The sequence below is a fragment of the Rhincodon typus genome, unplaced genomic scaffold, assembly GCF_021869965.1.
Source record: "Rhincodon typus isolate 14 unplaced genomic scaffold, sRhiTyp1.1 hic_rhity00001297, whole genome shotgun sequence".
Taxonomy (NCBI): domain Eukaryota; kingdom Metazoa; phylum Chordata; class Chondrichthyes; order Orectolobiformes; family Rhincodontidae; genus Rhincodon; species Rhincodon typus.
Genome location: NW_025966935.1, coordinates 2744 through 14847, shown reverse-complemented (window position 1 = coordinate 14847; position 12104 = coordinate 2744). Strand labels below are relative to the sequence as shown.

At 43.8% G+C, this 12104-nt stretch overlaps 1 protein-coding gene across 1 annotated transcript; it reads right to left on the bottom strand.

The window, feature by feature from the left end:
* Positions 1 to 575: 575 nt before the first annotated feature.
* LOC125481214 (serine/threonine-protein kinase ULK1-like) lies at positions 576 to 11496 on the bottom strand. The gene is made up of 4 exons (XM_048592475.1): positions 10702 to 11496; positions 9730 to 9822; positions 9558 to 9599; positions 576 to 960 (listed from the first exon to the last, which is right to left on the bottom strand). The coding sequence occupies exons 1-4, from the start codon at positions 10789 to 10791 to the stop codon at positions 931 to 933; spliced, it is 255 nt and encodes an 84-aa protein (XP_048448432.1). The 5' UTR covers positions 10792 to 11496; the 3' UTR covers positions 576 to 930.
* Positions 11497 to 12104: the final 608 nt, after the last annotated feature.

The following is a 12104-nucleotide window of genomic DNA, read 5'->3' as shown; positions in this document are numbered from 1 at the left end:
CGCTCCCTCAGCACTGACCCTCCGACAGTGCGGCACTCCCTCTGCACTGACCCTCCGACAGTGCAGCGCCCCCTCAGCACTGACCCTCTGACATTGCGGTACTCCCTCAGCACTGACCCTCCAACAGTGCGGCTCTCCCTCAGCACTGAGCCTCCGACAGTGCGGTGCTCCCTCAGCACTGACTCTCCGACAGTGCGGTACTCCCTCAGCACTGACCCTCCGACAGTGCGGAACTCCCTCAGCACTGACCCTCCGACAGTGCGGCGCTCCCTCAGCACTGACCCTCCGACAATGCGGCACTCCCTCAGCACTGACCTGGTGTTTCTGCTTGGGTTATACGCTCACTTTTTTGGAGTGTCTCTTAAACAGTTGACCTTCTGACTCAGATGTGAGACGGTGACCTACTAAACTCAAAAAAAAATTGCTCTTCCTTCCTCTCACCTCAATCAGCAACAAAGACTTTCCAGAATCCATTGAGGAATATAAGGCTACCATAGGGTTTCTATGATTCTGTGGTTGAACAATAAATGGTTACCGATCAATGAAGCACACACACTCGTCTTGGCACAGCAAGAACTGGTTCGACCATCCATACTGGTTTATTGGAAGCTGGAATGATAATTAAACCTCCAATAACTACTTTCACTTGCAATCCAATGTACACCTGCAGCCTAAGGCAAACACTGGATCTGCCGTCCTTTCTTTAATGTACTGACCCCTTGCTAAAGCATTGCCAGGCTCATCAGTCCTCAGCTAGACATTAAGGGTTCTGAGGAAGGGTCACCGGACCTGAAACGTTAACTCTGTTTTCTCCTTCACAGATGCTGCCAGACCTGCTGAGCTTTTCCAGCAACTTTGTTTTTGTTCCTGATTTACGGCATCCGCAGTTCTTTCGGTTTTTATTTAGACATTAAGGGTCTCGCCTCAGTTTTATAACACTTCCTTTGGCCAAAATGTATTCTGCAAATAAGAAAAGCGAGATTTAGTTCCCTCAAGAAGTGAGGGGCAGCTCAAAAGAGGTAAGTGAATGTCAACGGGAACTGCTGTAAAGATGGTTCCAGAAAATAAACATGAACCTACAGAAGAAAACAACTTCTCACTGATTACTGTCCCTGGTATAGTTTTAAAAACACACAGACACCACTCCAGTGTTTGAATTCCCAGAATACTGGGCATAAATCTGTCCCATTTATGCAGCATCTGATACCTGGACTTCGGGGGTTACGTTAAAGGGAGAGATTCCACAAATTAGACAGAGAATTTAGAAAGTTAAGGGGTGATCCAAATAAAGTCTTCAAGATATTAACAGGAAAAGACAGCGTAGGTGAAGAGAAACTATTTCCACACTGGTTGTGGATTCTAGAACTAGGGGCACAATCTGAGAATTAGGGCCAGACTGTTCAGGAGAGATGTTAGGAAGCAGTCCTACCCATGAAGGGTGGGAGAGGTTTGGAATTCTCTTTCACAAACGGCAGTGGATGCAGGATTAGTTTTTAATTTTAAATTTGAGACATGTATGCAAAGGTATTAAGGGATATTGGCCAAAGACAGGAATGTAGGGTTAGGCCACAGATCAGTCATGATCTTACTGGATAGTAGAAAAGGCTCAAGGGGCTGAATGGCCTGCTTTTATTCTTGTGCTCCTTACCTGAAGATAGAATTGAATTAACAACACATAAACTGGACAACAACTACACAGGCATCAAATTCTAACATTTACTTGGAGTTTTAAGAATTTATAGTTTGGAGAATTCAGCACCATTTTCTTTGAAGGATAGCGGAGAGTACCTGATAGAGGTATGCAAAATCATAAGGGATCTGGACAGAGGAGACACGGAGAAACTGCCAAAAGATGTCTGCAACAAGGGTGCGACAGAATGAATTGGGCAATCACACTGGCAATAATTGCAAGGAACACAAAAGCAGACTGTAAGAGCTTCTATATGTATGCAAAATGAAAAAGATTAGTAAAGTCAAATGTAGACCCCTCACTGTCTGAGTCGGTAGAATTGAGAATGGAAAACAAGGAAATGGCACAGCAATTAAATAACTACTTTTGTTCTGTCTTCAAGAGAGAAGATAGAAAAGAAGACAGAAAAGAACTTTCCAGAAATGCCAGGGAAACAACAGTTTTGCTGGAGGAAATTAGTGCCTGTTAAAAAATAATGGGGGAGAAATTAATGGGACTGAAAGCTGAGAAATCCCCAAGGCCTGATAACCTACATCACAGGGCAGAAAAGGAGGTGGGAGTGGAAATAATGGATGTGTTGGTTGCCGTCTTCCAAAATTCTGCAGATTTGAGGGCGGCAAATGTAACCCCCTCTGTTTAAAAAAAGGAGGGAAATGGAAACCTGAAAACTACAGACCAGTTAGCCTGACATCAGTCATAGGGAACGTGCTGCAGCCTATTATGAAGCATATGATAACAGGGCTCTTAAAAAAATGTCAACAGTATTACGCCATGGCAATGTGGATTTATAAAAGGGAAGTCACGTTTGACAGATCGACTGGAGTTTACTGAGATTGTTTCCGTTTTGTCAGCTTCATGACTCATGAGGGAGAACCAGTGTTTATGGTCTATGTGGATTTTCAGTTAGTTATTACTAATCTTCCACAGAAGAGGTTAATGTGTAATATCAAAGCACATGAGAATTGGGGGTAATATATTGGCATGGACTGAGAATGGGCTAGCGGGCAGGAAACAGAGCAGCAATGTATGGGTCCTTTTCACAGTGGAAGATGGCGACTAGTGAGGTATCATAGGGTTTTGTCCTTAGGCCCCACCTATTCATAATATATATTAACGATTTAGATGAGGGAATTGAATGTAGTGTTGCTGACAATACAGAGTTGTGCAAAGATGTGTCAGTGCAGGCTTGGAGGTTGAAGGGCCTGTACCTGTGCCATATTCATTTACCCCCTCATTTATTCATTCATGGGATGAGGGCATTGCTGGCCAGGCAGCATTTATTGCACATCCCTAATTGCCCAGAGGGCAGTTAAGTGACAACCACATTGTTGTAGGTCTGGAGTCACATGTAGGCCCGACCAGCTAAGGATGGCAGTTTCCTTCCCTAAAGGACATTAGTGAACCAAATGTGTTTTTCCAACAATTGACAACTGTTTCATGATCATCGTTCGACTCTTAATTCCAGATCTTTTTTATTGAATTTGAATTCCACCATCTCCATGGCAGGATTCAAACCCAAGTCCCCAAAACAATATCTGGGTCTCTGGATTAACAGACCAGAGATAACAGCATTAAGCCATTACCTCCTCAATAATTACTGTTATATAATAAATACTGTTCTTTGTTCTAGCTAGATGGGAGTGAGAGAGGTGAGGAAGGCGTAAGGGGCTTCAGGGCAATTTAGACAAGGTGAGTGAGTGGGCAAATACCTGGAAAAGGGTCTGCGGGGAGAATGGAGAATGAGCGGGAGAACCATGTCGAGATGAAGTGTCAGCCATGATCATGTTGAAAGGTGGATAGAGTTTGATGGGCCAAATGATCTATACTTGCTCCTATTTTCTGTGTCATGCTGTGAGTAGCTAAGATTTAGGATGCACTGCCTGTGACTGTATTGGAGGCAGGTTCATTCAATGGTATTCCAAGGGGCTCAGGCTGTTTCTGGGAAAGGAACACTGTTCAGGAATTACAGTGAGGAGGCAGATAAATGGCACTCAGTAAATTGCTCACGGTGAGAGAGACAGATAAACAGGGAGAAACAGAGAGACAGACAGACAGAGAGAGTGAGACAGACAGAGAGGGAGAGAGAGAGAGACAGAAACAGAGGGAGAGTGACAGAGAGAGTGTACAAACACAATGAGATGAATGGCCTTTTTTTGTGCTCTAACAATTCTGTGAAGATCATCCCTTTAGCTAATTGTTATATATATTTAAACACTGCAGTAAGGTGCTGACAGTCAAACAAAATAAAAACATTAGATTGCACTCTGCACAGTTCCTGCTCCATTAAATTCAGCTGCAATACTGTATGTTTGTATGTTTTGACTTTTCCAAGAAACTTATCTGATAAACTTGAACTGCTCTGTGTTGGTGTTTCTATTCTGCACAAGCCTCCTCTTATTCTTCTCCATCTCACTCTGTCATCATTTCCTTATGTTACTTTCTTCCTGAAGTGTTTATCCAGCTTACCCCTTAACAGCAACTATACATCACACTTCACCCCCTCGCCTTGGTAGCGAGCCCCATGCTCAGGGCTTTCTGAGAGGTTTATCCTAAATCCCCTGTTAGTGACTCCCCTCTCATCCTAATGGGGCCAGTTCTGTTCTCCCCCACAAAGTGGAAATATCTATGTTTATCCCAGATTTTCATTAGCCAGGGGAACCTAGAGTTATTGGGAAGAAATGGGAATGTGGTCTACAAAGAGAAACAGATCAGCCATAATCTTATTGAATGGTGGTAAGGCTCAAATGGCCAAATTATCTATTTCTGCTCCTATTGTTCATGTTTGTACTAACCCCTTCAGAATGTTAAAGATTTCTATCAGGTCACTCTTTTCTAAAGGAACAAAGACCCCTGTCAGACCCCTTTGTTGTGATCACTCTCAGTTTGCATTCTCTGATATTTTTGTTTTTTAATTTTAAATGTAGATTCAGTTTGGGACCTGGGACTAAAAGAACAGGGTGACAGTGAAAGGTTGGAATAAAACACCTCACTATGTGAGACCTGGGTCCTGGAAGCCTGTCTTCACTCTCAGAGACATCTTCATTCAAACTGCATCCTCCATTGATATGACATGCACAAATCAACATTGAGGTTTCTGAACCTCCACGGACACATCCCCTTGTACTCTGTCTGGTTTTTCCGAGAAGCATAAAGGTGGCAGGAAATCCCTTTCCTGAATCCACAAGCAGATTTTTTTTAAGATTACAGAAGGATTTGAATACATTTGCACTGCCATTTCAGGTGGTATAAATCGCAGCATTGATATGAAGGTTTTGAACTCTAGTCAGCTAGATTCTGATCAAAACCATCAATAGTTATTCACCATTATATATGCCTAGTTTATTGTGCATAATGGGAGCTTGTTAGGTACTATCTTAATTTTACCATTAGATACTGTCTCTTGTGAGAGGCAATTTTTAAAAAATTCATCCACAGGATGAGGGCATTGCTGGCTATATGCCCATCCCTAATTACCCAAAGGGCAGTTAAGTTAAGAGTCAACCACATTGCTGTGGATCTGAAGTCACATGGAGGCCAGACTAGGTAAGGGCAGCAGTTTCCTTCCCTAAAAGGACATTAATGACCCAGACGGGTTTATCCTGCAATTGACAACAGTTTCACGGTCAGTATTAGAGTCTTAATTTCAGCTTTTTATTGGATCCAAATTCCACCATCTGCCTTAGCAGTTTTGGAACCCAGGTCCCCAGAACGTTACCTAGGCCTCTGGGTTAATAGTCTGACGACGATACCACTGGGCCATCACCTCCCCTACAGAAGATAACCATTTATAAATCCAATCAGAAATTCAGGAAAAGTGCCTTTACCCCAAATATGGTGAGAATGAATCACTGTTACTTTCTGTTCAGATCCCCGACAATTCTAAAACACTATTCGCTGATTTCACCTCTCCCATCCAATATCAGTCATAATCCACCACACCACACATAACCCTGCACACACTAGGCCCCACACCTGTCACCTCTCTGTATTCATTTCTCATTATGTTCTTGTGAAGTTAAAAGCATTAGATCAATGTGTGTTATTGTTACATCTCAGTCATCTCACGACAAAACCCCAAACCACCAGAAACATTCAATTTCTATCTACAGTGTCTCAGTTCCTTCAAAGTGGTATGACAGGTAGAAGTGGATGTCATGTTATGTCTGCACAAGATATTCATATGGCCACATTTGGAGTACTGCGCACAATTCTGGTCACCCTGCTATAGGAAGGATGCTAATAGGAACAGTGCAAAAAAAAATCTACAAGGATGTTACTGAGACTGGAGGGTTTGAGTTATCAGGATAGGCTGGATCTTTTTTCCCTGCAGCGGAGGAAGCAGAGGGGTGACCTTATTGAGGTTTATAAAATCACGAGGGACATAATTAAGGTAAATATCCAAAGTTTTCTCCCCAGGATAGGAGTATCCAAAACTAAACAGCATAGGTTTAAAGTGAGAGGGGAAAAATTTTAAAGGGTCTTGACGGGAAACTTTTCTCACACACAGGGTATATGGAACAAGCTGCCAGAGGAAATGGTAGACGCAGGTACAATTACAACATTTAAAAAACATTGGGACAGGTACATGGATAGGAAAGGTTTATGGGATATGGGGCAGACACAAGGAAATGGGACTGGTTCAGTTTAGGACATCTGGTTGGCATGGACGAGTTGGCATGAAGGGCCTGTTACTGTGCTGTATGATTCTATGACCTCTATCAAATCAAACTTTAAACTCCTGCGTTTTTATTTTGCATCTGTCGCGAAGTCAGCATTCTTACATTCACCACATATTCTGATGCAGAGCAAAGTATTAATGGTGCAGGTGTAAAATCCTAACATTTATTTCGAATTTGCAACACATGAACTTTTTGATCATGCCCTCAGCTAACTGGTTGTGAGTATGAAGCACTGCAGCACAGTGCTGATAATGGAACATGGCATCTCAAGCAAGCTAAATGTCTGAGGCTACACTCTGCACAGTTCCCACACCATTAAGTTCAACACTGATACTGTGATTATGTAGACAGCAGATTGTGACTGATGTAGCACAGTGGCTAAAACCAGCTGCAAAACAGGCCAGAGTGGGAGGAGCTCAGATATCTCAAAGGTTTGAAGGGCTGGAGAAGAATACAGAGGTTTGGAGATGCAAGGGCAGGGATGGTTTAACCAGGATGTAAAATGGTAAAATTAAGACAGTACCTAACAAGCTAACATGGATGACACAGTGGCTCACTGGTTAGCACTGCCGCCTCACAGCATCAGGGACCTGGGTTCGATTCCACCCTCAGGTGATTGTGTGGAGTTTGCACATTCTCCCCACGTCTGCGTGGGTTTCCTCCGGGTGCTCTGGTTTCCTCCCACAGTCCAAAGATGTGCAGTTTAGGTGGACTGGCCATGCTAAGTTTCCTGTAGTGTACACATCCCGTTGAGGGATGTATAGCTTAGACGGGTTATAGGGGATGGGTCTGGGTGGGATGCTCTGTGGGTCAGTGCGGACTTGTTGGGCCAAAGGGCCTGTTTCCACACTGTAGGGATTCTATAACAAGTGCCAATTATGCACAATAAGCTAGGCATATATAATGGTGAATAACTACTGATGGTTTTGATCAGAATCTAGCTGACTAGAGTTCGAGACCTTCATATCAGTGCTGTCATATGTACCACCTGAAATGGCAGTGCAAATGTATTCAATATATACTTTCCAAGTAATTGAGTAAGGAATTGAAGGAAAACAAATTGCTGGGGATAAAGGAGGAGGACTGGGACTAATTAGATGGACCTTTCATAAGGACAAGGGCAGCAGGTACATGGGAACACCACCCGCTGCAAGTTCCCCTCCAACCCACTCACCATCCTGACCTGGAAATATATCGCCGTTCCTTCACTGTCGCTGGGTCAAAATCATGGAAATCTCTTGCTCACAACATTGTGGGTCTAACATAGCTTGTGGACTGCAGTGGTTCAAGAAGGCAGCTTACCACCACTTTTTAGAGGATTGTTTGGGATGGCAATAAAGTTGCCTTGCCAGCAATACCCATATCCTTTGAAAGAATAATTGAAGAAATAGCTGGCACAAGCTTATTGGGTTGGACAGCCTCCTGATGTATGACAAATGGAAAGAAATGCCTCCTGGTCTCAGTGAGTCATTATCTCCATGAGCGTCATCCTGTAAAAATCCCTGCTTATTTTGTGAAATGGCACAAATGTTCCAAATGTTTGCTACAGTTGTTAGATCAGAAAACAATATCCCAGCTAAAACTCTGCATAGATAAACAAATGTATTATGTGCAATCTTCATCAACGTGAGCAGAAATACACAACTTGCACAGAATTTCCAACACAGGTTGAGATCCTTCAGTCCAACTGGTCCATCCTACAGTGACAGTGTAACATAGCGCTACACTCTGCAAGATTCTCCCTTTTCAGATCAGATAGTAAACCAGGACCCACTCTACTCTTTCAGGTGGACATAGGGATCCAAAAATACTATTTCAAAGAAGAGGTAGTTCTCCCTGGTGCCCTGAGGTGTCCAATCAACATTCCTAAATTACTGTATCTCATGATTATCACATTGCTGTTAGTGGGATCTTGTTATGCATAAACTGGCTGCTTCCTTTCCCTCATTACAACAATAGTGGCACCAATTACTTCAGTTGCTTTAAAGCAGTTTAAAATGATCCAAGGTCACGAAAGGTGCTGCATTAATGCACTTTTTTTCCCCTGTTTACACATCCATTTATTTTCCTTTCCCATAAATTGACTTTGGCCACTCCTTATGGAATTTCTGGTAAAAAGAGGTTTCTCCTGAACCAGAGATAGTAGGAACTGCAGATGCTGGAGAACCCTGAACCGTTGGATTAATGAGGGAGTGTCCTCTATTCATGGCCCCTAGTTCTATTCTTTGGCTTTGTCCAAGGAACTAATACAATGTTCAGGAGGTTACAAACAGTTCAAGCAAAAGCGCAGCTCTGGTTATTTTTGGTGCCAGCCAGTACAGTACATGCGATGGATAACCTGAGTCATGTTTCCTGCAAAACTGTCACAAAGGGAGATCCTGCTTTGCCCAATCAATCCCAACTCTGTTTGCAACAGCCCATGTTACGTGTTGCTATTAAGGCGCGCACAGCCGCCCTGGGTGTTGTAGTTTTGCACGGACAGGGTGCTATTGCGGCGGGTAGAGCAGTGGACTACATCCCCCAGCAGCCTCTGCGGCCAGGTTGTTCGCCGCCCGCGCAGGCGCAGTGAAGCCCCGGGCCCTGGAAAAAAATGTCAACAGTCCATCAGCTGTTGGCTGCCAACGCATGCGCTCACCCAGCTGACCCGAAACAACAGAAACATGAAGAAACATTCCCAGACAAAGGCATTCCAGAGCTCAGGGGGCAAATAATCCCAATTAAACCAAGTGCAGAAGGGATAATCCATCAATCCAAGCTGCAAGGGGCAAATATTTCCAATAAAACCAGAGGCATACTGGAATATTTGTTCCATCAATATCCCATCCCTTTTTGAGCCACTGAAAACCTACTTACTCCAATCCTTCGAAATACGTTTTTCTTTGTGTTATATATTACTTGTTTGTAATACACAGGTTACCGTGAAGATATTTTCCTGATTAACCTGTTCAGAGATGTTATAACACACCTCTCGACCAGGTGGGATTTGAATCCAGGTCCCCTGGTACAGAGATAGGTACATTGCATTGCACCACAGAGCCCACCTTTACCATTGTGAATAAATGCAGTGTAAATGATCTGGATTTGACCCTCAAAAAACTCCAATCATAAATAAACTTAGGACACTGTCTATATAAAAATCCTAAAATAAGAAACAGGCATTGAATATATCAAAAATAACATGCGGATACCTGGAAGTCATACAGAGCCACAATATTGTCATGTTTCAGTTCCTGAAAGAGAACGTAAAGCCACAGGATTAATAGGCTAAACTTCACACCCAGCATTCCAGACGTTAGCACTTAAGAGCATTATTGTTAAAAATCGAAAAAAATTAAGCATCAAATAAAGTGATGATCTTACCTTCAATATTTTAATTTCTTTTCCCAGAAGGGTTTGTGACTTTGCTAGGTTTTTCTTGTTGATACATTTAATGGCAACTTCCCAATCGTGTTTCTGAAAGAAAGTTTGTAATTGCTGAAATCAGTTCGATTTCTTCTATTGGAAACAAATTGACCTTTCCCCATGTTTATGTGCTCCTGGGGCGGTTAAAAAGAAGTGTCCCTGTCGCATGGCATGCGTGAGGTTATTTTTTTTAATTGAGGATTGAGTGGATAGGTACAGATTGAGCTAAAACAAAGAACTACTGGAGATCTGAAACAAATAAAAACAGGAACAGAAGTTGCTGGAAAAGCTCAGCAGGTCTGTGAAGAAAAAAAAAATCAGAGTTACGTTTCGGGTCCGGTGACCCTTCCTCAGAACTGTGAAACAAACAAAACAAAAACAGAAATTGCTTGAGAAACTCAGTAGGTCTGGCAGCATCTGTGAAGAGAGTGGAACTGTTCAGGAATTAATGAATGCTGCCAGACCTGCTGAGTTTCTCAAATAACAATTTCTTCCTACTCCTCTGATGCTGCTTGGCCTGCTGTGTTCATCCAGCTCTACACTTTGTTATCTCAGAGTCTCCAGCATCTGCAGTTCCTACTATCTCTGTTTTTCTTTTGTTTGTTTCAAGTACTGATTGAGCTGGGAGCTTCCTGCTGTAAGAAAGCTGACTGGGGAGAATGAGCCTGAGCAGCACTGCAGAACCTAAGGCTTGTCCAAACTTGCCCCGGCCTGGTATAGACCGGGTGTCCACTACCAACTCAGACAATAATGTAATCGGGCAAAATTCAGACGTTTTTGCAAGATGTTAAACAGACATCCGGTGAAAGTGCAGAAAAGGCTGCTGCAACCTGAGAAGGAAGAGAAAGATCCAACTCGGACGGACAGTGTGTTCAGGGCCCGCAGTATCCCTCCCTCCAGGAGCAAGCAACACTGACCACTGAAATTTACCTCGATGTAGCGGCCTTTGAAAACTACAGCGAAAGCCCCATGTCCGATCAGATCCTGCCGGTTAAATTCGAATTTCCCCACACTCTCCATCAGCTCTCCTCTCAATTCTTTTTGGGTTTTGTTTTGCTGCAATTATGTGGTGACCTGGTTTGATCTGAAATCCTCTCTCCCAGTTCTCAGCCACGCCAGGGAGGTTCCGATTAGGGTTTGGATGGAGCAAGGCAGATCTCTGGGCAGTCAGGACAGAAAGCATCCCTCTCTCCTGCCATTTCCAGGGGCTGTTCCTCTCTCTCCGCCGATGCGTTTTCGGACATTTTTTTTGTGTGTAATAACAGGTAGATTCGCCCCTCCTGAGCGATCAGAGCTGGCCGGCGTTTCTCTGACTTCCCTCTGCCTCCATAGTAGATTGCAAGCCTCGATTTGTGTGTGTATATATATATGTGTGTGTGTGTATGTCTGCACTCCCGGGCTGCAGACTGTTTGCATACAAAGGACAGCTGAGATACCGAGAGAAAACCACAATCCTCGCTGGTAACTGTTGCAAAGTATTCTGCTACAGTGTTGGGGAAAGAAAAGGGGGCCACGTTCCCACTGAAGTCGATGTGCACTCTGCCAAGAAGCTGGTCCCACAGTGTCTGAGCTCTCTCTGGGTCAAAAACACTCGCAATGATGAGACAAAGAAGCCTGTTTGTTATTTCTCTCTCTCTCTCTCGGTCTGTGCAGCTTGGCTTTTCTGGAAACGCGCAGGCGTTTTGTTTTGTGTTAGCCCAGCCTGCTTTTTTTTCTCCTCTCTCTCATAACTGATGAGCGGAAACTGCAGTAAAGCCAACAGCAGGAGGCTGCAGACTGGCTTTTTTTTTTAACTCTTTCCCTGCACCCACACAGACACAATCATTCCCCCCATGCCCCACTTCATCTCCAGCCCTAGGGGATCCAAAGACCATTTCATTTCTTTGTCAGACACACAAAAAGACACGTCTCCCAGCTTCAATCACACGCAGCAGATGTCCCAAAGGCAGAACCCATTCGGTCTGTCTCGTATGTGCTAGCTCTTTATTCATTTATGGGATACGGGCATTGCTGGCTGGGCAAGCATTTATTGCCCAGTGAGCAGTTAAGAGCCAACCACATTGCTGTGGGTCTGGAGTCAAATGCAATCCAGACCTTAAAAGGATGACAGTTTTCCTCCCTGAAGGGCATTAGTGAACCAGATGGGGTTTATCTCTTCCTTCACACCCCCCCCCCCATGGGAATGGCCATCATTTTATTTAATTCAAATTCCACCGCCTGCTATGGCAGGCTTTGAACCCAGATCCCTGGAACGTTATTTCTAGAGCTTCCTCTTTGGAAGAGCTTTCCAATCAGTCCAATTTCAGCCACTCGCTATCCCCCATGAACCGACA